At 46.2% G+C, this 25,900-nt stretch overlaps 1 protein-coding gene across 1 annotated transcript in view; it reads left to right on the top strand.

Annotated features, from left to right (window-relative positions):
* The window catches only part of SNX30 (sorting nexin family member 30), a 110,309-nt gene that overhangs the window by 83,063 nt on the left and 1,346 nt on the right, over positions 1-25,900 (top strand). The window contains exons 9-10 of the mRNA XM_006771232.2: positions 11,807-11,893; positions 24,083-24,235. Of these exons, the coding sequence (XP_006771295.1) occupies positions 11,807-11,893; positions 24,083-24,235 (240 nt within the window). The remainder of the gene's footprint in view (positions 1-11,806; positions 11,894-24,082; positions 24,236-25,900) is intronic.

The following is a 25,900-nucleotide window of genomic DNA, read 5'->3' on the forward strand; positions in this document are numbered from 1 at the left end:
TCCACTGTGTGACACTTATATATTAAGTTTCTTGTTCACTGGAGAAACATTAACTGGGTTGATCAAGTAGTGATTTTCAACTGCTATGCCATGGCAGGCACACTGGTGTGCCACAAAAATTTTTAAAATATGCAATACCTGACCATTTGGTCAGGGGCAATGACCTTTTCCTTTACATTATTCAATTAAAAATATTGACAACAGGCAACACAATAGCCATCTAGTATGAATGAATCAAAATTACACCTATTTTTTTGTCAGACTAGCAAAAAATATATTTTTTGATGTGCTGCAGAATTTTAGTAATTAGTGTAGTGTGACATGAGATGAAAAAAGTTGAAATTCGCTGGTCTACAGTGTTGTCTGGGGACGGGCATGTGGAGGAAGTGTTGACTGGCAGCCTCTGAAATCCTGTCTGCCCCACGGTGAGCTGAGCTAAGTCCATTTAGAAAGAAAGAAGGCCTGCTGCTCCCCATCTTTTCAACAGGAAAGTATCTGCAGAGTGGCCTGGGCAAAGCCAAGATTGCGCGTAGGGTTGTCAGGGTCCGTGTGGCCAAGACTAAAGACCTCAGGAGAGTTAGGTGTCTTAAGTGGCTCCCTGGCCTTTTGACTTTACTGCTTTTTAAGAATTCTTATCTACATTTTCTTTTTCTAAGAGTGACATATAATTTTACTTCCAAAATAACGTTCTGATTTTTAAGTTATACATGGGACAGACTTTGTTATTCAGCGTGAAAACTAAACTTGGAATAGAGGGCTTGTGAAGGACTGGTGTGAAAACTGTTCTATATCTATCTATATAAAAGGCAAATATGCAGTGTCCCCTCAGGAGTTCGACTGAGAGACTGGGAGTTTGATCGCTTGCTATGATGTGTGCTGACCACCAGGGGGCGGTGCGGAACATGGCAGGCAACCAGCAGCAGTGGGGCACTGAGGGAGTGAGGGAAGGAGGAGGCAGGGAACCTGATGGGCTCTGATCTCTGGCAAAGCCTAGGGACCCTCCCCATGCACAAATTTTGTGCACTGGGCTTCTAGTATGATATATTCATATCTCAAAGAGGAAGGGAGAGGAAGAGAGAGAGAGAAACATCAATGATGAGAGTCATTGATCGGCTGCCTCCTGCATACCCCACACCTGGGCATGTGCCCTGACCAGGAATCAAACAATGACACCTCCTGGTCCATATGTCAATGGTCAACCTCTGAGCCTCATAAGCCAGGCGTGAAACCTGTTCTTATCAACCACTGAGTGATCTCCAGACCTGGGGACATCATGGTTTGGTTTTGGTAGGGAGGTAGGTGTTGGTGTGGTGACGTTTTTCAGTCTGCAATGGCCTACGTAGAGTGAACCAAAGTGAATATTTGTCCTCATGATTTGGAGTCGGGCCTGTGCCTTAGGAATGGGAAGTAGTTGAGTGTCACTGGACCCCCGCGTGGAGAAAATGCTGGCGTTCACTGAAGCCCTTTCCTAATGGGGCTGAGACTGGGCTTCTTCCCTGAGGTCGAAAGGCCTTTGGGAATCATCTTCGCTAACTTATTTCATAGATGAAGAGACAGGGCCCCACGGGCAAATCTTTTCTCTGTCCCCTGGCCACCATTCTAACAACCAGTGGCCTTGAGTCTGTGTCTTTACATCAACTAAGAAGGAAACCAGATCAGCTCGCTTTTCAAGGCTGAGTTTCAGTTGCCTCTCCTTGAGCTCAGGTATGTTTAGGGACATTCTGTTCCCTTTGGAGGTAGAGAGAAAGCACACAAAAAGGAGGGTTGCTGTCAGGCCCTGTGGAACAGGTGCACAATGTTCAGTGAACAATGGGGATATCTCGTACTAGAGAGATGGTTGAAAACGAGTATTCCAAGGATGCTGTGAAGTGGGAGTGAACAGTGCCCGAGAAGGAGGGATAACAAAGTTACCGTGGTGCCCAGAACTCAAGTTAAATACCCTGTAGACATCTGCAGGTGAGTCCTGAGAGGGAATTTCACATTTTATACATGGTGCGTGTGTAAAATGTAATTAGGTTAGTGATGGGCTAGGAGAGAATATCTTAAAGTTTTTACCAAATTTCTGTCAATGCTTTTTAAATATTGGTGTCATTATGACCAGGCCAAGAGCTGGAGAAGCTTTACTTAAGAAGGTTAGGGCAAGGCCATCTTGTTTCCCACACTGTCTAGTTCATAGAAGGTGGTCAGCAAATATTTAATTGAATTTGACAATGTGGTGAAGTTGAAATATTTACAGATAGATATACAGGGTGGGGCAAAAGTAGGCTTACAGTTTGTGAGTACCTGAAACAGAATTTATTCTTGTATTGTTATTCATTCATTATTGTTTTACTAGAGGCCCGGTGCACAAAAATTTGTGCACTCGGTGGGGGGGTCCCTCAGCCTGGCCTGTGCCCTCTCACAGTCTGGGACCCCTCGGGCGATGACCACTTGCTGGCTTAGGCCTGCTCCCCGGGGGGATTGGGCCTAAGCTGGCAATCAGACATCCCTCTGGCAACCCAGCACACCTCGGGGGATGTCCACTTGCCAGCGGGGAGCAGGCCTAAACTGCAGTCGGGCATCCTTAGCGCTGCTGATGAGGCAGGGGAGGCTCCCACCACCAGAGCAGACTGGCAACCATTGCTGTTTGCTACGCTCTGGTGATTCCCTGAGACCCCGCCCCACCCAATTTACAACCCTACCCAAGTGTACGCAGAGGCTTTTGCATTCGAATGGCCTGGGCTTCCTCCACCTATAAACCTGTCAAACTGAAGCTGGGTCAAAGAACCCCCGAGTCTCCTTTTTTTCTTTTTCTTTTTTATTCTGGGATTTATTTACCTTCTATAATTGAAACTTTGTTGCCATCCTGCTCGTTCTAGCTCTGAGGTCGCGGCTGGCTGAAAGTAGGTATCTGGGGTTTGTTGAGCTTCTGTAATTGAAACTTTGTTGCTTTTGGAGCTGTTGCTTTCAGAGCTCAGAGCCGGCCGCGGCAGGTGGGGAACCTTGGCTGCCTCCATCACTGGAGCAAGCAAATCTCCTGCTCACTTCAGCTATGTGGCTGCCGGCCGCCATCTTTGTTGGCAGTTAATTTGCATACCTTGCTGATGAGCCAATGGGAAGCGTAGCAGAAGTATGGTTAATTACCCTTTTTGTCTTTTATTAGATAGGATTTTCCATAGGAACTGTAAACCTACTTTTGCCTCACCCTGTATAACTATAGTATGTCTTGGAACTTGTTATTTTTAAGAGATAGGTGTATGTACAAGTCCAAGAGCATGCTTATCTCAGAGGTGTGGGTGAATGACTAGGGTGAGATGAGAGAAGAGTGGGTGGCAGGGAAAGCCACACAGAGGAAGAAGCTTCAGTTGGAGACTCAAATGACATGTAGGATTGAGCATTTTAGGCAGAAGGAATAGGCAGTGCAAAAGTTCTAAAGCAGAAATGAGCTTCGTGTCCTTGTAGGTCAGAGAGGCCAGTGTGAGTAGAGCCCAATGAGCAAGGGAGGAAATGTTAGGGGGCAAGATAGGGGCCAGGGCATATAGTAGAATTTGTATCTTTAAAGGTCATGGTTTGTAAGAGTCAGGAATTTATTATCCTATATATTAAAAGGCTAATATGCAAATTGACCAAATGGCAAAACGACCAGTCACTATGACATGCACTGACCACCAGGGGGCAGACACTCAATGCAGGGAGCAGACACTCCACAGGGGGAGCGCTGCTCAGCCAGAAGCCGGGCTCATGGCTGGCAAGTGCAGCGGCAATGGTGGGAGCCTCCCCCGCCTCCAGAGCAGCGTTAAGGACCCATCAGGGGTCCCGGACTGTGAGAAGGCTCAGGCTGGGCTGAGGGACCCCCCACCCCCACCTCCAGTGCACTAATGTTGTGCACTGGACCTCTAGTTAGGAATAAAAGGGAAGCTATCTGGTTTTATGAAGGGGATGACAGTATAGTTTTTCCTTTAAGAAGACAACTAGTGCTGCAGTATGGAGAATGGGTTGTAGAAAGTGGGAGTGGAGGTAGGGACCATTTAGAAGACTGTCACAGGTAACCAAGTGGCAGGTAACTGAGGTGTCAGAGATTACACTAAACAGTGATAGGGAAGTGGGTGGATTTGGGATATATTTTGGATGAGGTGGCCAAGTAGACCTGCTGTTGTATTAATGTGAAGTAAGAAAGTCAGAATTGCCCTGGCTGGACAGCTCAGTTGGTTAGACCATTGTCCTGATACACCAAGGTTGTGGGTTCGATCTCTGGGCAGGCTGCGTTCAAGAAGCAACCAATGAATGCATAAATATGTGGAACAACAAATTGATGTGTTTCTCTCTCTCCCTCTTCCCCTTCCCCCCTCTCATTCTTTCCTTTTCCTTCTCTTTCTAAAATCAACAAAAAGAAAGAAAGAAGGAAGGAAGGAAGGGAGGGAGAAGAAGAAAAAGAGGGAGGGAGGGAGGGAGGGAGGGAGGGAGAAAGGAAGGAAGGAAGGAAGGAAGGAAGGAAGGAAGGAAGGAAGGAAGGAAGGAAGGAATTGAGAATGACTCCTGGGTTTTGACTTCAGCAACTGGGTGGACAGTGGTATTGTTTATTGAGCAGGACAAGTCTGGGAGAAATGGATTGGGAAGTTGGGAATCAAGTTTTGGCCAGGTTGAATTAAAAAATGCCTATTAGTCATTAATGTAGTGATGTCAGAGTGGGAATAGAAATGTGGGAGTCATTTGTACATAGATGGCATTTAAATCTGTGAGAGTTAGGAAGATCATCTAGGGATGAGATTGAGGTTAACAGTCTAACCTGTGCCCTGAGGCATGACAATAATTAGGAGGAGGAAGAGTAGCAAATGAGCCTGAGAAGGAATGGTCAGTGTAGTAGGAGGAAAAAAAGTAGAGGATTACCTCTGTAAAGCCAAATGTTTTTAGGAGAAGGACCTTGATAAACAGCAACCATTGGACTTAATCATATGGATGTCATCAGTGATCGTGATTAGAGGTCTCATGTGGATACATAAATTTGTATTTAAATACAGAATTCATCTTTGAGTTAGAGATACTCAAATGCCAATTGTTTAATTGCAAGATGATTTTTTCAGCCATCCGCCTTTCCCCTCAGGGGCCACAAGGTGGAGCTAACAAGTCAAGTAATTAGTTGATGCTTAGGTCAGTGATTTTCACCTGGTGTGCTGCAAAAATTTGTAAAGCATGCAATATCTGACTATTTAGTCAGGGGCACTGACCTCTTTTCCCTTAGACTGTCAAATTAAAAAATGACAACAGACAACACAATAATAGTTGTCCAGTGTGATTGAATCAAAATTATACCTATTCTTTTGTCAGGTTGGCAAAATATATATTTTTGGTGTGCCGCAAAATTTTAGTAATTAGTTTATGTGCGCCATGAAGTGGAAAAGGTTGAAAATTGCTGCTTTAGGTTGACCAGTTCTGGTGCTTTTCAAAAATTAAAGAGATTTCCTGGAAGATTGAGTCGGGAGAGGAAAAACTCTCCTTCCTAAACAAAAGTGATTATAGATTGAGGCCCTAATTTCTTGAAAATATGAAAAAGTGGGATATAGAAATGTACGTGATCTCAAATGTTTTTTAAAAATTAGAAAGTGTAATATTAAAACTGTGAGATTCCTAGTGATAGCAGATTGAATGCATTTTTAAACTTACTCATGAAATTGCACAAAAATGACACCAGAATGATTTTTTTAAAAAATATACATATTTATTGATTTCAGGGAGGAAGGAAGAGGGGAAGAGTGATAGAAACATCAATGATGAGAGAGAATCATTGATTGGCTGCCTCCTACATGTCCTCTACTGGAGATCAAGCCTGCAACCCAGGCACGTGCCCTTGACTGGAATTGAACCTGGGACCCTTCAGTCCATAGGCCAATGTTCTATCCACTGAGCCAAACCAGCTAGGGCCAGAATGATTTTTTTTTTTTTTAAGCCATACACCTGTAAGGACAAAGAGTGATAGAAGGGGAGGCAACATCAGTACAATTGGGGACTAGAAAGCAAATGTAGAGGTGAGGGGGGACTTAGGCAACCCAAACCAGCTGCCTTAGGAGCTCCCTGCGGGGTAAAACTAAGAAGCCACCAAGTTTACACTGTGGAACTTTTCAGAAAGGCCAAGAATTGGGGACACCAAGAATCTCTGGGACTAACAGAGAGGTGGAGCTGACTAGAAGAATGTTAGGAGCCCAGAAGAAGTTAGAGCTTCTGATTCTTTTCTCACGCCTCACACCCAAGCCACGGTCCCTTCCCCATATGGCAGAACTGGAGGTAAATTTTCTGGAGGGGGTAAAATAGAAAGTCTGTGGGCACCGGGCACAATTGAGGATAGGAACAAAAGTCCTAAAATCGGGGTGTTAAGTAAAAGGTTGCTGAATGTTGAGACTTTGGCTCTTGGCCTTACACTTTCCCTGCAAGGATTAGAAGAGCCTTTTCTTGAATATCTGGACAGGCCAGGAGAAGAGACTGGGAGATACTGATATTGGAGGGGAGGGGCAGATCCTCAACAGAATGACCCAGAAGCGTCCTTACAGAGAACTGTCAGCAAGCCCTCGATGGGCAGAGAGCTTTCGATCAGGTGCTCAGTGTTTCCATCTCAGCTTGTTAGACAGACAAAAGCCACCGACTATTTAAGAGAAGATTCTAATAAGAATATCAAGTAAAAAAACAAAGAAGAAAAAGCATATTGAGTGAAACATCATTGAGGGAGAGGAAAATTTCCAGGAAAAAAAATCATTAATATCTTCAAAAAGAAAAGAGATATCTTAGCCATAAAATCAAGAATTTTTAAAACCCAGAGAACAAAGAGCACATGGAAATTAAGATCATTATAGAAATGAAAAAAAATCAATAGAAGAGTTAGAAGAAAAAATTAAGGAAATCACATATAAAGTGAAACGAAAAAACAGATCGAGGATTGGAGAGAAAATATATGAAAACGAGAGGACTAGACTATACAATTCAACATCTGAATAACTAACAGAAGTGCCAAAAAGAGAAAACGGACATCGGAGAGCATCAAAGAAGTCATTCAAGATAAGAGACGAGAAGTGGAGACATAATGTGCTACCTCTTGTGCCTGAAAGATGAGATTTAGGGATGCTTTCCCCTGACCCCTTTCTACATTTTTCTTTAATTTCCAAATTTTCTGTAACAACTATCTTTTAAAATTAGGAGGAAATATATGGTTCCAGTATTACCAACTTTGTCCTAGAACATTGAACTCACAGGTGATCCTGTTTTCAATAGAACAAATGTGTAAAAGGAGCATGTTGAAAGGGGCAACTTAAATTTCATCATCCTATATAATAAAAGCCTAATATGCAAATTGTCCCCTCAACTGGAGTTTGACCAGAGGGCAGGGCTGGCCGGCCAGCCATAGGAAGGGAGGCCCTGGTTGGCAGCCAGTAGCCGCTAGGGACCCTACCCATGCACGAATTTCATGCACTGTGCCTCTAGTTTAATCATAAATGACGTTATCAGTACCAAGTCAGACTCCTTTTCCTGCCTGTAGGTAAATGCTCTCCTAGAGAGCCACCCAGAAGTAGGCTACAGGGCTGTGTTCGGTATTTGATTTTTATTAGCACTTGAGCTTCTTTCTTTCAAACTAAACACTCATTTTACATGAATTCCTCTGGGGTCTTTTGGGCTGTCAGCCCCTGACCAGAGAATGAACCATTCTGTTCTTAATTCTCTATGCACGGCCAAGCTGTCCCTGCTGCTTCATATACTTTCTCACCCTGCATCCGAATATTTCGGAGCTTGAAAACCTTCTGGACTTGGGAAGGTTGCTTTTTTGTTCTTTTTCTTTTTCTTTCTTTTTTCTTTTAATAGCTGCTCACCTATTGCATTGGGGCTAGTTTTGGACTGCCTCTTTCTCCCCCTACAAGTTTGTAAGCCCACAGCTGCCCCAGAGGAAGGTATGAGCATGAGCACTGGGGGTGGAGAGGGAAGTGTTGAGCTTTCCGGTCGATACTAACCACTGTGGCACTTTCTTGGAAAGAATCCAGTGGAGATGTTGAAAGCCAAACCACAGAAGGTATCTGTAATCCAGCTCCCAGACACTTTTGTCATTGTAGTATAATGACTGTTATTAGTTTCTCGATGAAACACTTGGATGGCAAGTATTATGTTTCCATTGCTTAACTTTTATTATAGAAAAATTCAAACATATTCAAAGTAGAGTGAAAATATAACAATTCCCCATTGTACCATCAGCCAGCTCCAGCAGCTGGCCACTCATGGTCCATCTTGTTCTAGCCCTGCTCCCACACGTTCCCAGTTCCCACCCCTGTGTTGTTTTAAAGCAAATCCCAGATATCATGTTATTTCATACAAAAACATTTAGTACATTTCTCTAAAATACGAGCATTCTTTTGAAAAAGAAAGAACCGTGTCATCATCACAGCTAAAGAAATTTCTTTTTTCATTCTCCTCAAATATCCAGTTAGTATTCAGTTTCCTCAGTTGTCTCAGATGCTGTTTTTATATATTTTTTCCAAAGCGGGATCTAAATAAAATTCATACATTTTTAAAATATTTTCAAAATCCCTCCCCATCTATTTATTTTTCCTTGCAATTTATTTGTTAAAGAAACGGAGTCATTTTCCCTCTCTGTATTTGAAAATAAGGTAGTGAAATTCCATATTACTGGGAACACTTTGAAATCACGATGAACTGCTCCATATTAAAAAAAATACAAGGTTAAAAAAAAAATACAGGGTTCAAGAGGGATTGATTCCATGTTGTGAATTAAAAGTCACGTTGTCCCTGAGGCCCTCCCTGGCCACCCTGTGAACAATCCTGTCATCTTCCAAGCCCTGGGCACTCTACACCCCCCTCTCCCCTTCCACTTTCCTCCCAACACCTGGCACTGCCTCATGGGCTCTGTATGAATATATTTTACTTGTGTACTGCCCACCTACCCTCTAGGGTAAGCTCCATGAAGGAGAGGGTTTTGTGGTTCTGTTCCCTGCTGCATCCCCAGCACCTGGGAGGCGAATGAGGAAACTTTGAGGCAGCACAAAAACGGGGTGCGGGTGGCTGTGGAGAGGAGGTGCCGGGGAAAGTTTCTCCACACACGCACACCACCGCTCTGGTTTCTGGTGTCACTAGATGTAGAGATCCCTGTGAAGTTCTGTGGGAAGCTCAGAGGATGAGTACCTTTTGCTGTCACTCAGTGATGGGGACACCTCTCTGCCAACGCCGCCTTGGTCTCTTGTCCCTTTCACCCCATTGCAGGGTGAGGCCTGATCAGCCACAGGCTGGTTGACCAGTTTTGTCAACAGAGCCAGTATTTGGGTGGGAGAGCAGTCCTTTCAGACCATCACCACCAGTCTGAACAGGGATGGTGGTTGTACACAGATTCTCTTGCTTCAAAACGTGTTCTCCCACCTTTCTTGTGATTGGCCTGCAGTCAGACTGGGAAACCCCGGGTGAGTCAGCACTATGGTAATAACCAATGGCTGCCTCAGTGGGTCCCTCCACTGGACCTTCGCCTTCTCCATAGAAAATGGGGCAGTACCCTTTCAGCCCTGCAGGGTGGTTGCGGCTTTCATTGTTGTGAGTTTTTCCTGCTGCCCAGTGATGTGTGTTTGTGTGTATGTGTTGCGGGGGGCCTCGGGAGAAGCAAGGGTGACAGTGACTGAGCAGACAGAGGGCAGGGAAGGCCCGAGCTACGCGGGGAGGGAGTGTGGCTGAACCTTGGGGCCCTCGCCTGTTGTGGGGCAGGGCGAGGAGAGGCGCCGGGGCTGTTCTCTCACCATCCCTCCTCTTCTGGCCACACTGACCGAGGATGTGTGACAGGGGCCACTCATCCGCGTGCCCACCCCTCGACTGGCTATGTGTGCTTTTCCCCATAAGGTGTGAGGCACCTATGAAGGCAGGCTGTGGCAGTGATCAGCATCCCAGCGCCCCTCCCTGCTGTCTCATTGCCCCTCGGGACCACATGTGTGTCTCCAAGGACAGCATCCTGCTTATATCTCTGGGATGGAGACTGTGATTTTTATTGCTGCTGGTACCAGACTAGTGCATTTAGAATGTTTCCTGGGCTCTATGAAGTCCAGAAAGGACCGCTGATTGTTTTGTTTTGTGGTTCTCTAGTCTTATGCAGCCACTCGCTATAGGTGACTAAGTTTAAATTCAAATCGGATACAGTTAAATAAAAATTAAATCCGATTCCTCAATCATATGAGCCATATTTTAAGAGCTCAGTCAGCACATGAGGCTCACTGTGTTACATTATAGAACATGCCCTTCGCAGCGGAACATTCTAGAAGGCAGTGCTGGAAATCTCTCTGTCCAAGGGTGATGACTGTGGGGAGGGAACTCGGGAGAACATAGGAGAAAGATGAGCGGCAAACAATGGAAAATAAGCCATTGCAGGTTTGACCTCGTGTTCTCTTCTCACGGTGAAACACATCTCCAATAAACGCTTACTTCGGGGGAAGACTTAAGGTTCCAGGTGTTGAATTTCCATTCCAAGGCTGTCCCCAGAGTGCTCTCAGCCATGGAGTCACTCACCACCTTTCAGCACGTTGTCAGGGACACAAGCTGCTCCTCCACCCCCCAGCTTAGCCAAGAAACGGCGCCTTCCTGCCCGACCTCGCGCTCTGCTGGAACGTCCCCACACTGGGGAGAAGTGAAAGATCGGGAGCTTTTATAGCAACGTGACTTTGGAATTAGTGGGAAAGGACATTCTTACCACTGTTAGCTTGCCACTGTAATTCTATGAAAAGGAGAAAAGAGAAACCCTTGGATGAAACAGATGCTTCCCTAGAATGTCAACTGCATGCTTTTCTGGTCTACCTGTTGGTGTCTCAGTGGAAGAGCCAGGCCTCCGTGATCTAGGGAGACACTCACGCTCATGGGTGAGCGTCTCCTTCCATTTTGCGTCCTGAGCACCTGGTTTGTCACTTGAGCTCCGTCCTGCTGCCTCTCTTTGGGCCCATTTACCACTCACTCTGGCAGGCTCGCTGTCGGAGATCCTGGACTTGCACACAGCTCATGGAGCACCTGCAGCCTCGCACGGTGCCTGCACCTCTCCCCGCTCCGGAACCCCTCAGGTAGAGACTGGACCTCTTGGCTCTTTGGATACCAGGCCTAGCATGGAGGACGTGTAAATGGCTAATGGATCAGTGAGCAAATCAGTCTGCCAGGGATCAGCTCTCTTGGCTTGGACTTTCCCATGAACAGTTCAGAAAACCTCGTACATCGTCACCTGCCAAGCTCCACATTTCTGCACAGCGCCATTCTCTCAGCCGGGAGTCCTCTCATCACCATGGCGATGGATTGGCGCTGGTCACCCCGCCTGCCCTTCCCCGGAATCCTGTCACTTTCAGGGGCGGGCCGAGTTATCTTACTAGAAAGCTGTCTCAGAATGGTTCTCCTTCTCTCCTTAAAGTGGAAAATCAGTTTGAAAATTATGGATAAGACTGTATTTTATTCAAATATAGTAAAAAATGTTTCTATGCATTGTTATTGTCTCCTACTGGAATTGGTTTGGGGATAAGTCTTTAATCTCTCTCTCACCTAAGCTCATGGCTTAGGAGGCCTTTTGTACCAGCTTGGCCCTCTCTCTTCCCCAGTTGGAAAATGTTCGCATGAATTAGTACTAGTAAACAAGCTTACAACAACAACAAAAACTCTGCCTCCTCCAGAGTCCATGCCACATGTCACGCACAGCCAAGCTGTCCCAGGAGCACGTGGCTGGGCCTGGGCGCCATGGTTTGGGAGGATGGGGGTGAAGACACAGTCCCTGGGGCTTGGAGGCCCCGCTGTGAACTCTGTGTGACATGCTCCCCCTTTCTGCCTCCCACAGAGCGTGTTGAAGAAGAGGGACCAAGTGCAAGCGGAGTACGAAGCCAAACTGGAAGCCGTGGCTCTGAGAAAGGAGGACCGCCCCAAGGTCAGGGAGCCCCCGGGAAGGGCAGGCTGCTCGGGCTGCACCCTGAAATCCCCGCTGGAGCCCAGTGAATCCTGTCCCTACATGGGGACCACGGAGGTGCTGCTGGGCTGTGCTGCTGCCGTTCCCTCTTTCGCTCTCTTTCGGCCTTATTTCTGGGTGCTCCTCATGTGTCCTTGAGCTTGAGTTTTCTGATTTTTCCTTGGATTGATTTTCTGCTAACCACGGCCAGTTCCTCGCTCTCTCTGAATGGGATTGAGGAGAAGGGGCAAGAACAGTCTAGATCAGGATTCTCAGTCCATGACGGGAAGGTATAGAAGCTGAGAGGAGGTGCTGTGATTCGTGTTGAACGCTCGGGACGAGTGTGTCACACTAGCGTGGAGAGTTGCACGTGGAACAAGCTGCACACTGGTTATGCACCGTACCACTCCCACGTGGTTGGATTGGGGGAAAAGCCAACAGAAAGTGCTCCTTCAGCACACAGTTTGAGAAGCATTGGCCTAGTTTCCTATGCTGTCCAGTCCAGGGCGCAGGGTCTAGGTCAGTGATGGCGAACCTATGACACGCGAACTCATTTTTTTTGGTTGATCTTTCTTTGTTAAATGGCCTTTAAATATATAAAATAAATATCAAAAATATAAGTCTCTGTTTTACTATGGTTGCATTATCAAAAAATTTCTATATGTGACACGGCACCAGAGTTAAGTTAGGTTTTTTCAAAATGCTGACACGCCGAGCTCAAAAGGTTCGCCATCACTGGTCGAGATGGAGGCTCACAACTGTTGTACCACCCCCATTTATTGTCTCTCTCTCCCCGCCACCAGCCAGGATTCAAAACGAGAGCAATAACAGCCAATAAGCAAGTGCTTACAGTGTGCTTAGCACTTTATATTTGTATTGTCTCATTTATGCCATATAACAGTCATGTGGTTCAAGCACCATCTTTATTGAGCAAACCAAGGCCCAAGGTCAAACAGCCAGCAGGGGCTCACACATGGACTTTAGAACCTTGCCAGCTATTGCGATGTCACTCTGCTCCTTTTTGTTTGTAATTGGAAGGTGTATTTGTTTTTGAAAAGGGGGTGGGATAGGGGATTAGATTAATAGCAGGGGCCCCAGTTTCAGGGAAATAGTTTGACAACAGAACTGTTTGCTTGGGTTTCCTCCTCTGCTTTGGTTCTCATTGCCTAGAAAGAACTGGCTTTGGGAATTTGAAACCAAACCTCAGAATGGCACACCTGACTCTGTCCAGTACCTTTATACCAGGTATGTTCATTGCTTCACATAATCCCCGCAGCCGTCACCAGAGGGAAGGCACTGTTCTTTCCCCATTTCAGGGAACAAGGGAACAAGGCACAAAGCATCTCAATAAGTTGCCTATTTTTGTTTATGCCGAAGATCTTTATTCAGTGTGCTTGACACAGCAGGCAGGCAATACACCCGTGGCATTGCGTCCTGTGTCACCTGTAGTGTCTACACAAGAGAGTGAAGGCTGAGGACAGAGAGTACAACTATAAAGACGGGACTCTTATCAGTGGCCCGCTGTTTGCAGCTGGGACTTGGCCAGAGAGCGAGGTACCCTCTTCTACACTGTGTGTCTGGGGGAGGAGATGATGGGAATACAGCTGTGCACACAGCTGTCCTCTGCCTCCCAGCTGCCTGTCCCATTGACCAGTCTGGTTGGCCCTGTGACATTCTGGAACACGGTGCTGTCTGCTGAGCCCATGTCTCAGTCTCATTTAAAGGAATGACACAGAGCCCTGGCCGGTGGCTCGGGTGGTTGGAGCATCATCCCATACACCAAAAGGTTACAAGTTCAGTTCCCGGTCAGGGCAGGTACCTAGGTTGCAGGTTTGACCCCTGGCCGGGAGAGGTATGGGAGGCAACCAATTGATGTTTCTCTCATGCCAATGTTTCTCTCTTTCTGTCACTTTCTCTCTCTCTCAAAATTATAAAAACATCCTCCGGTGAGGATGAAAAAACAAAAAAGGAATGACACAGAATACTGTCTTTATATATTTTAAATTTTCATTCTTACAATTTAGCTCCCGAATGTAAATATAGATGTTACTTTTCCCGGCCAGGGAGGGGAAGGGAGATGGCAAGTCCCGCCATTGGCCTACTTTGCAAGCTGAGGACCCTATATTTAAAAGATGTCACTTAAATAGTTCTGTCAGCATCCATGCCTGCTCAGCCCTGAGTACAAGCTTTCTCAGAGCCTCGTTTTGTCATTTAGTATATGTCCAGTCCTGTGTGGGACAGTTTTTTTGGTAAGACAGGAGCCAAAGGGTGTGAATAATAGGTCTATTTAAGTCTTGATTATGCCCTGGCTGGCTGGCTGCAGAAGTTCACACCCTTCTCGGGGCAGATGGAGTAGCGGAAACAGCTGTTTCCGGTTCCTGAGTTCGAGCTAGCCAAGCTGCGGGGCTCCTGCCTCATGCTCTCTCCCCTTCTTGCGGGCCTGGGTGACTTCTCTCTCCTCCCAGTGGGCGTTGAAATCTTCCTGCTGCTGCTGTTCTCACTTCCCTGAGCACCACTGACCCATCCCACTCATCCTCTCGGCCGCAGGAGTTTACAGAGGAGCAGGTTTCTTTCCAGCCCATGAGACGAACCAGCAGGGTCCAGACACAGCTACGTCCTCTTAGCAGCTGTGTTAGGTGGTCTTTATCGCCCCTCGTTCTGGTGGGATGCTGAGCCCTGCCCAAGTTAACTTTGCTACCTAGTTAGAATTGTGATATTTAGCCCGATGGAGGTTGTGTCAGGGGGCAGCAGAAATTGTACCACCAGTTTGGGTCTGGGGCAGCAGCTCCGTTGGTGGGCAGAGGAGGGCAGTCAGTCCAAGTCGACTATGGTTTGGTAGAAAGAGCACAGGGTTTTGAATTAGACGGCCCTGGCTGCAAATCCCAGCTCTGCCCCTGCTTGGACTGGGTTGCTCATTGGCTTTGGTGGGGTTCAGACCTGTGACTGCTGTGTGGGTGCAGAGATGGGCAGTGTTGGATGTGGCCCCAAGTGCTCCATTGGTGGAGCCTCTGCTGCCCATTCGAGTTCCAGTTGTCTCTAGTAGGAATGCTGAATGTGATTGCTGAGTTTGTTGTCATGACTTAAAAATATTCTTTTGTCTAAACGTATTTTTAAGGCATTATTTCTTTGTGTCCTAAGGTTTCTGTTTTCCCACTCCTCCTGACCACCTACCCTCCCAACCACCCGTCAGCAGTAGACAGACATCTGGGAAGTGAATGGCTAAAGCTTTTGCTGTGCTTTGTTTTATGTGTTTGTTTGTTTTTAAATATATTTTTATTGATTTCAGAGAGGAAGGGAGAGGGAGAGAGATTGACGCATCAATGATGAGAGAGAGTCATTGACTGCTGTCTCCTGCACATCCTCTACTGGGGATTGAGCCTGCAACCGAGGCATGTGCCCTTGACCAGAATTGAATCGGGGACCCTTCAGTCCGCAGGCTGACGCTTTATCCACTGAGCCAAACTGACCAGGGCAGGTGTTGTTTTTTTTTAATGTGTTTTTATTGATTTTCTTAGAGAAAGAGGAAGGGATAGGGATAGAGAGATAGAAACATAGATGGAAAAAAAAAAAAAAGAAACATAGATGAGACAGAAACATCATCAATTGGCTGCCTCCTGCATGCCCCCCACAAGGGATCAAGCCCGCAACCGGGCATGTGCCCTGACCAGGAATCAAACTGGCAGCCTCTTGGTTCCTGGGCTGATGCTCAACTGCTGAGCTACACCAGCTGGGCTGCTTTATGTGGTTTTGAGCTTCACTCTCCAGAGCTCCTGTTGGTGAGATGAAAGCCAAGATATCAGGAAGTGGGTCAGGGCAGATTTTACCCCAGGTCTCAATGAGTTCTGCTGTAAGTTATTGAGGGAGCAAGACTGTTCACAGGCCCATCACAGGGATGAGGAAAGAAGAGGAACACTGGGGAGTTTTCAGGGGAGGGTCCTGGTCTGAGCACGTTAACAGAAGACCTGAGTGGGGCTAGGGGCTTCTTGTTTTGAAGTGAAATCTTGAAAAGTTGCTCTGAAGACTGAGGAAAGTTGATTTTTGTGAAGCCGCAACTAGTAGCAAAATCTGACCACTTCTCCATCACCCAGAAGAAGGAAATGGCCTTGTGGGCCTCCATGACCTTCACTTCGAATTTCACACTGGAGTGGATGTCCGGAGGATGAAGGAGGGAGCCCTGTGGCCCCCGCTGCTGGGAGGCCTCTGCAGGGAGGGAGAATGTTAGTGTCAGAGAGTGTAAAGTTTTGCTTTGTGTTTATGTTGAGGAAACTCAGCAGACTCTGCAGTGGTTTGTTCTCAGGCAGATGGAGCATGGAGCTTTGGATGGCGTATAGTTGGCTTGCCTCATCTTAATTTTGAAGTTGGAGAAATTATAGGCTCTTAGTAGGAGCCGCTGCCTTGGGCTGGATCTGTCAGAACCACAGGCGTGTGTGAGCCTTCGAATCTGACCCTCCTTACAAGCCACGAGGATACCAAAGCTACTGCTGGAAACAAAGAGGGGCGGGAATTGCATTTAAGATGGGACGGGACATACCTACCCTAATGTGAACGTGAGGGTGGGCTGTGGAGGGAAGTTGCAGTTTATTCTGCATTTGACTTTCCAATGCTAATATTGTCAAGTGTGGCTAGTTTAAAAAAGAACAAAGAAGGGATGCCAAGAGAGAAGGCTTTATAAAAATCTGACATTTATCTTCAAAAGGTAAAAGTGGGGGAGGGGTGCTCTTTTAGGCCCTGACCCATTGGTGGTCTTGAATTGGGTACTGCCAAGTGTAGGAGCTTTGGGAATGGTCGTGTTGTTGTATTGTACCCCGTGAATCACACAAGGACACCTCAAGAAGTCGAATTAAGGAGCCACATTATTTCAAAGGCGGGACTACGCGGGGGAAATGCTCTCCAAATCTCGTAGTGCCCTCTTGGCCGAAACATCAGACTTATATAGGCAAATATCGCAAAGGGTACTGATTACATCTCGAGGTTTGGAATGAGGAACCTGGTTTGCAAAAAGCAGTTTGTTACAGAAGCTTAGATTGAGCAAGTTAGTTACAAAGATTAATTATAGTTTTGTGTCTTGGGACCACTGAGTCTATGGAAAATGTTTATCTGGAGACACTGAGGCCATTTAGAGTAACTGTGCTGTCCTGGTCAGGTCCTGGGACCACTGAGTCAACAGAAACACATTATCTGGAGCCACTGAGTAATTGTGCTGTCCTGTTGTCCAGGTGCAGAGGAATGTGTTTTGAAAGACCAATTCAACGGAAACACATTATCTGGAGCCACTGAGGCCATTTAGAGTAATTGTGCTGTCATGGTCTCCAGGTGCAGAGGAATGTGTTTTGAAAGACCAGTAAGATCACTATCAATGGGGGTATTCAAACCACAATCAATGGAATATTCAATCGAATGGGATAACTTATATAAGTTCAGAAAATCAAAATAACTTTTCTATTATTTTAGCAAGCAAATAATTACAGAAGCCATGTCAGCAGGGTTAAAATATTAAACAGCAATTTTTACCCAAGCATGGTTGCTACCATGCTTCATTGTCAGTGTGGAGGTGAGACGGTGTGTCCCGTGGAGGGGGGGTGGAAACAGAAAACAGGAGGGACTGAGCTATTGCCTCTCAGGTTGAGCACAAGTAGAGAGAGCTTGGGGTCACTTGGACAGACCTCGCCAAGGCTGTGGACAAAGCTCTTAGGACTACAGAATGGTTAACGTTCTGAGTGAGCGGTGATGTGCCAGGAGCAAGAACTCCAGCTCTGAGGTGGTAGATGGGAGCGAAGAGACTGGTCTGGAGCTTCTGCAGACCTGGGAGTTAGTTAAGTGAGTGTCCTTGTTTCCAGGCACTTCTGCCAAGTGAGGACAGACAGGCCTGAGGTTTCCAGCTCTCCCCGCAGCAGCCTTGATCTCAGCCTGGGTTCGAAAGCCAGACTAATGAGGCAGAGGTCACCTCAGCCAGAGAAGGCGGGCTCTGCCACCTCCCTTATCTTACTTAATTCCTGCCTCAACCCCTATGGGTGTGGTTGTTCTCATCTTACAGATGAAGAGCCAGGATTCAAGGGAATTACATACATAGTGTATGTGCCAAAGCTAACAAGTGGTGGAGCAGGAATTGGCCCTCAGATGTGTCTTGCTCCAGAGTTGGAGCCCTTTATTCCTACTGTTCGGACTCCCAGCAGTCTTTGGGGAGGAGGGTCCTGGCTTTTGTAAGCATGTATAGATGAGTACCAGAGGGACTGAGAGAGAGAAAGAACATGGACCTTCTCCTGAGTCTTCAGTCTCTGTGTCTGCTCGCTCCTTTCAGCCATGACCAGGTGATCTGAAGGCTCCCCTGTTCTAGTGTATCTGCTCTTGACTCACGTGTGTCCTTTCTTCTCTCTCCTCACCTGCCATTCTCTGAAGTTTGTTTCTTTTTCTCCCTAAAAAAAAAAAAAAAAAAAAGCCCTAGCTCGATCCCCAGTGGTGGGTGTGCAGGAGGCAGCCGATCAATGATTCTCTCTCATGGTTGATGTGTCTATCTGTCTCTCTCCCTCTCCCTCTCTGTAATCAATAAGATATATTTTTAAAAAGCATTCTTTCAGGGCACCCAGGGCTTCTCAATTTTGACCCTTTCTCAGTGTTTCCTCAACATTTTTTCATCTCACAGCTCACATAGAAAATGAACGTGTTTGTGTGGCACACCGGGGTAGACAGACCGGTTGCTTGAAGCCGGAGATGGGCAGCCTGGGACTCTGGCTTCCCCGAGGGCTGGTGTCAGTGTTGTTGACATTCACACAGAGCCCGTTAGGAAGCTCCGCCCGGCCTTTCACCCAGCAGCAGGCTGAGAAGATCCCATCTTGAATTGCTTCTGTCATTGGTCCTGGCACCTGTCCCATGGCAGCCATGCGTCCCCTCCCCCTCAGGTTTTGGGATCATGTCTGTTTTATAGAACCTTTGGGGACTTTTCAATCTACCGTCATTGTGGGAGCAGATAATATGACATCTGCAGCCTACCTCCAAGGACACTTGGGTAGGGATTTATATCAGGGCCTAGGAATGCCAGGTACATGGAAAGGACTCAATACATTTAAAAATGAATGTTGTGTGGACTTATATTACCAACACACACAAATGCTTTAACCCCCTGTGGCCCTTCTCTCATCACTTCAATAACCCATATCCTGTAGTGGATGTTCTCATGAGAGATTAGGAACCCGGTAAGAAAAATGCAGTCTTGTTCTCTGTTTTTCTTGCCGTATGAGGTCTAATCTGGTGATTTTTTTTTTTCTTGGTGGCTTGTGATAAGCAGCACCCAACCATTAGCATTGGATATTGCCATCTCAGCATCCTTCAGACACAAGATAGCACAGCTAACAATACCTCAGTCAGAAAATTAAAACATTGCAATAAAAAAGAATGCTGGATGTTTCTGGTCAGTGAACTGATTGTCACAAAAACACTGTCCTAAAAGAAACAAAAGGGAGAAGAATGTGATCTTGAGAGTCTGATGCCAACGGCCCTCCTCTTGATAAAGTTGGACAACTTCAGTCGCTAGTCATTTCAGGCAGCTCGCCCCAATTCCTCGTATTCTCTTCTCTTTAAACCCTTCTCTTCCCCCTCATCTAACCCCTCTATCCATCCCTGTGTTTTTAGGGCTCTGTTCTCTCTGACTCACTTCCTGCTTCTGTGCCCAGCTTTTCTAGTGACCTTTGCTGCTTCCTTTATTAGCCCTATAAATGTAGGCTTCTCCATGAGTTCTACCCATCGACCCTCCCTTCCTCAGCCTCCTCTTCTATTCCCTCATATATTAAAAATTTTAAATCATGGCAAAAAATAACAAGATTTATCATCTTAACCATTTGTAAGTGCACAGTTCAAATGTGTTAAGTAAATTCACATTGTTGTGTAACCAATCTCTAGAACTCTTGTCATCTTCCAGAACTGAAATTCTTTCCCCCACTAAACAACAACTCTGCATATCCCCCCTCCCACCGGTCCCTGAAAACCACCATTCTACACTCTGTCCCTATGAATTAGACTACTCTAGGTACCTCATATAAATCAGACAGTATTTGTTCTTTTGTGATTGGCTTATTTCACATAACATAATGTCCTTAAGGTTCAATCATGTTGTAGCATGTGTCAAAATTTTCTTCCTTTCCCTGGCCTGGTGGCCAAGTTGGTTGGAGTATCATCCTGTACACCAAAAGATTGCTGGTTCAATTCCCAGTCAGGGCATACACCTAGCTTGCGGTTGGGGTGTGTATGGGAGGCAACCATTGGTGTTCCTCTCTGACATCCATGTTTTTTTCTCTCACCCTTCCTCTCTCTCTAAAATCAATAAACATATTCTCCAGTGAGGATAACAAAATGTCCTTCCTTCTTAAGGCTGAATAATATCCCACTGTTTGTACATACCGCATTTTGCTTATTCACTCATCTGTGGGTGGGCACTTGAGATGCTTCCACCTTTTGGCTATTGTGAATAATGTTGCTGTGAACGTGGGTGTTCAATATATCTTGGAGACCCTGCTTTCAGTTTTTTTGGGGGGGTATATACCCATAAGTAGAATTGTTGTATCATATTATAATTATTTTTTGTTGTTGAGGAACTATCACACTGTTTTCCATGATTGTGCCATTCTTCATCCCCACTAACAGTGCCCAAAGTTTCCAATCTCTCTACATTCTCGACAACACTTTTTATTTTCTGTGTGTGTGTGTGTGTGTGTGTTAAATAATAAGCATCCTAATGGGTGTGAAGTGATCTCATTGTGGTTTTGATGTGCATTTCCCTAATGATTAGTGATGTGAAACATCAGTTCATGTGCTTGTTAGCCATTTGTGTGTCTTCTTTGGAGAAATGTCTATTCAAGTCCTTTGCTCTTTTTTTTTCCCTTTGCTCTTTTTAAAATCAGGTATTTATTGTTGTTATTTCAGCCCCTTCTTGTGGAGCGCAGGTCTCACTCTTCCCGTGGCTGCAGCTACCGCCTTTATCTGGTCTGTGGTCCTGTCCTTTATCCTGAGCCCTACAGTGGACTATTGCTACCCTAGTCACCCGACTAGAAAGAAACTTCTCTGACTTTCCATATCTTATATCTCACGTGCAGTTGGCTGCCCAGTCGGTCAGTTCTGTCTGCACCAGGTTGGTCTAAATCCCCTCCCTCCTGGAGTTGAAGCCACTGCCCCGGTTCCAGGGTGCCAAGGATTATCTATGACAGTAGAGTTTGGTGTTGACTCATCTCCAATCTCTGGAGAAATCTTGATTGGGGTAGCAAGGGTGAAGAGTTACATGAAGTTTGAAAGACTATATTTGATTATATTATAATAGGTTATATTTGGAAAACAAAAAAGTACATTTTTTATAAGACATGGAATAAAGCTCAAAAAAATATTCTGACCTAAGGAACTATGTAAATGAGAGATTGTCTTTTATGAACTTTGATTTATAACGTTGATACTGACCAGAATGAGCAAATATTTATTGGGTGTTTAATATATACCAGGCACCAAGCGTTTTATACATTCTATCTCATTTAACCTCATAACAACCTTGTAAGGTGGAGAGTATTATCCAGAAAAAGAAGTTGAGGCATAGAGAAGCCCGAAGTTACCCGTCTAGCAAGTGGTAGATGTCGTATTCAAACTCTGGAAATCTGGCCCCATAACTGTCTATACAGTTAGAGGAAGCACAAGGCTTTCTATTTTCAAAAAAAGGGGCATGAGGGAAATGGACCCCAGAAAACCTGGCCTTCAGGAAGAGCCCCAGGCTTATGCCCCTCCCCCACCAATCTCACCAGCTGGAGTTCTCTCTCTGTGCCTTTGTGGGCACTGTGGCCCGTGAGCTGTTCCAAGGTAGGTCTAGGTACTGTCTCACTTCTGTCATTTGCACGTACTGTCACTCTAGAGTGCCCTCTCCCCAATTGTCACACTTCTCTGAAGAGTGGAGTGCAGTGCAATCCCAGGTGGATTGTAGGCAACTTGAAACAAGTTTGCCTGTAGAGACCTAAGCACTTTCATATTCCTCACTGCCAACTGGGGAGTATGTTGTGAGAATGATGAGCTAAAAATATTTTCCAAAGCCAGGCTGGGACGATCGTAAACTCCAGAGCTGCAGTCCTGACTTTTGATTTTTTGTGGGTCAACCAGAGCTTCCACCCCCATGAGCAGCTCCCCTTTCCTGTGCAGGAACTCCTCTCAGTCAGAGAGCTGAGCCATCCTCTTCTCCCTGTGCCCCCCCTATGAGGTTCTCTTTTCAGAGCTTTACTTTTCCTCTTTGCTGAAGTAGTTTTGCTAAGCAAACAGGAAGTTGTTCCCATGCACTCACTCACCCACATGCTAAAATGAGCAGTGCCCACGAGAGGAATAAGGGAACTGGACTGCGCCTGCAGGGAGCTGAGGCCTGGCCACAGACCCCGGCTCCCTGGGTGTCCATGGGGCTGGTTGACTGGACGTTTATGGGGGAATGGCTCCAGTGCAGCAAAGCCAGGGTACTCTTGTTTCAGTTTCCCCCCCCCGAGGTGGCCAACAGTAATGGGTGAGTCAGCAGGGAAAGGCAAGGGTGAGTGACCTCAGGCATGGCACCAGAAGAAAAAGTCAAGTTTGTTTGTAATTCCAGAAGCTTCAGTGCTTTGAGGAAGGCTCCTTTCCCCCTCTGAAAAGTTCTTTCCTTTCAAGTTGCCTAGGTTGCCCTGCTGTCTCTTTCTCTCCGACTCATCCTTGTCTCACCCAGGTTTAGTTTCCATGCCACGCACTCTCAAATCCCTTCACCGAGGCTGCTTTCCTTTCCTTGCTCCTGCAGCCATCTCCAAGTGGTCTGGGTGGCAGATGGCTAATGCCCTCGGCACTTTTAGAAGCTCTGAAGGTGTCCAGCTCCCTCAGGCTTGGCCTCACCATTATTGCTGTTTCTGGGTTGGCTCCTTGCTCATAAGACCTGAGTATAAAAATTCCTTGGTTGGTAAAGAGTGACCCTGAAGATGACCCACAGCTTGGAGACTTTGGGGTTCACAGGAGCCGGCACACAAAATGTATACAAGGCCTTATTTGTTGTTCGGAAGCTTTTGGCAGGTGGGCGTTGACCCAGCTTTGGGCACCTTGAACCCCTAGCCACCATCAGGGCCCAGTGGAGCTCTTGAGTTAGGAGAGAATCTAGCTTTGTGCTTTGGCAACCAGGGTAATAATTTCCTGTTACCTTTTCATAATATTGGGTTCTCTGTCTAGATGTGTAGGATGGATAAAATTCACCAAAGCAAAATGGAAGTTGTGGAATTCAGACTTTGTTCCATTTTGAGAAGGTCTTCTTTAAGGAAAAACTTGAATTTGTATTTCATATTCGTTTGACATGCAGACATAATTTTTCTCTTACTTCCCCAGAATTGCCTAACTTTAACTTTTCTTTTTTTGGTGATCTGCTATCTTGGGGAGCATAGATACGTCTCCAGATTATATGTAATGTGGGGTTCAGAAGAGGGAGCTGGCCAACAGTCGTATTATTGCAATTAATTCTCTGATTAATGAGGATAGACATTGTCAAGCATCAGAACTAATGGAATAGTTCACTTGACATGGAAGAACCTTTTCTAGTTTCATTATTGGAACATGAGAAACTCATTGGGCAATACCAAATCCTGCTGGCTATTTGCAAAATCTACACACATTTTTACATTTTAAAAACAGGAACCAAAGATATATGACTCTGCTTACAATGTTTCTTCTTTCTGTTTATAAATGGGGTGGGTGTTTCCCACAAGTCCCTTAAGCTTGGATGGGTTTGAAGATTTGGGTCAGGATGGTCTTTCAGAGTTCCTTCTTATATTTGAAAACAATGGACTCTGCCTTCAGGCAAACACCTCCAGAGGAGAGAGTGGGTTTATGGCAGCCGTGGGCAAACTACGGCCTGCGCCGGATCCAGCCCGTTTGAAATGAATAAAACTAAAAATAAAAAAAAAAAAAGACCGTACCCTTTTATGTAATGATGTTTACTTTGAATTTATATTAGTTCACACAAACACTCCATCCATGCTTTTGTTCCGGCCCTCCGGTCCAGTTTAAGAACCCATTGTGACCCTCGAGTCAAAAAGTTTGCCCACCCCTGGTTTATGGCATTTTCATGTAGTGATTTGGCCCTTCACAACTGTGTGAGGAGAGCAATTTGGGGCATGAGAGACCAGTTACACCCACTTCTGCATCACCCTTCAGGTGCCCGCGGACGTTGAGAAATGTCAGGATCGGATGGAGTGCTTCAATGCTGACCTGAAAGCCGACATGGAGAGGTGGCAGAACAACAAGAGGCAGGACTTCCGGCAGCTGCTCATGGGAATGGCTGACAAGAACATCCAATATTATGAGAAGGTAAGGGGCACGCCGAAGGACCACAGCCCTCTCATTAAGGAAGTGTTTCCCATAGGCAGAGCCTTTAGGGAGGGCCTGTCAGAAACCCAGAATTAGGGATCCTGCCGGTTCCAGCTCCTTCCCTATTTTACTTTATTCTTAGCAACCCCTGCATGTCTGCCCAGCTGTGCTCGATGTGGTGCTGATTTGGGGAGCGGAACCCCCACTGGGGTTTCAGTTGCAGTCACTGCTGATGGAAGTGGTTTTCTCTACCGTGTCCTTTGGCCCTGGCAGCTCGCTGCTTCCCAGAATCAGTCAGGCCTTAGCGCAGGGATGCCCCCAGTCAGTGGAGGCTTGGGGTTACATTAATGTGATTTTGGGGTTACTTCAATGGAGGTTTTGGAGTTACAGCTTAAAGGAATCACCTGCTGTGGTTCTACCTCCTCGGGTTTCTCACATCCATTGTGCCATGGATCCTTTTGGTAATTTGCTGAAGCCTGTAGACCCCTTATCACAATCCTGTTTTGTTTTGTTTTTAAAACAGACTTTAAGTGCCTTTAAAAAAGGCATGTAGAATTACAAAGGAAAACAATTATAAACAGCTTTTTTCATGAATTCCCTTCTATCACAAATAGGGTCACTGTCTTAGGACCCCATCTTGGCTCCTACGTACATTTCACAAACGCTTTCTGTGTATCTGCTGTGTGCAAGGGGTGGGCACACATTAATAAACAAAACAGCAGGACTCCCGCCATTAAGGAGCCCTCAGTCTGGTGGAGGACCTGCATTGGTACAATAATTGCCCCACTGCAGAGTGAGGGAAAGAACAGGAAACTGTGGGAGAAAGTACTGGGGGCATAATTCAGATTAGGGACGGGAAGGGGCAAGTGGAGTGGGCAGGGAAGGCCAAACTGAGGAAATGGCATTTAATCTGATTCTCAGAGACAAGGACTTGGGGAGTAAGTATTCCAGGCAAAGGAAACGCCATATGTAACATATGCAAGGCCGGAAAAGCTTAAGCATTTGAGCATTAAAAGGAAAGCTGGTGTGGCCTTGGGTCCATCGCTGACATAGAAGGATCCTGAAGGGAGAGAGCAGGACCCAGCATGCCTTGGACCCCGCCCTGGCCTCTGGTTTTGAAAGTAAGCTCTGCGTCCGGCTTCTTCTCCAACCTCAGAGTCACCAAGAAAGAGTAGCAGGGAGTGATTTCACCGCTCTTGACCTAAGGATGCCTCTTTCCTCCCATCTCCTCTGAATTCATCCCCAAGTGACTCAGCACAAATTCCTGGTTCTAAGAAAGGCCTTGTGGGATTCCCCTGTCTGTCCCTCTTTGCAGAAGACTTCTCAAAGGGAAAACCAGTTCGGCTGAGTAGGGTGGTCTCGGAGGAGAGCGCCCAAGTTGTCTACGGACCTGGGGTGCACGGAGATTGGTATAGTTGGAAGAACTCTCGTTTTGGAGTCATGAGCCTCTGCCATTTATTAGCTGTGTGTCTTGGGCAAGTTGCTTAACCTCCTGGGTTTCATTTTCCTCATCTATGAAGTGTGTGTGTGTGTGTGTGTGTGTGTGTGTCGTGTAATGACTACTGATAGTGAATGTGAAATACATGGCAGTGTTTGGACATGATGAAACAATAAATACAGAGTTCCCTCCCGCCATTGTCCCAGTTGGGAGCTCCTGGAGCCGCC

Source organism: Myotis davidii, unplaced genomic scaffold (genome assembly GCF_000327345.1).
Source record: "Myotis davidii unplaced genomic scaffold, ASM32734v1 scaffold64, whole genome shotgun sequence".
NCBI classification, from domain to species: domain Eukaryota; kingdom Metazoa; phylum Chordata; class Mammalia; order Chiroptera; family Vespertilionidae; genus Myotis; species Myotis davidii.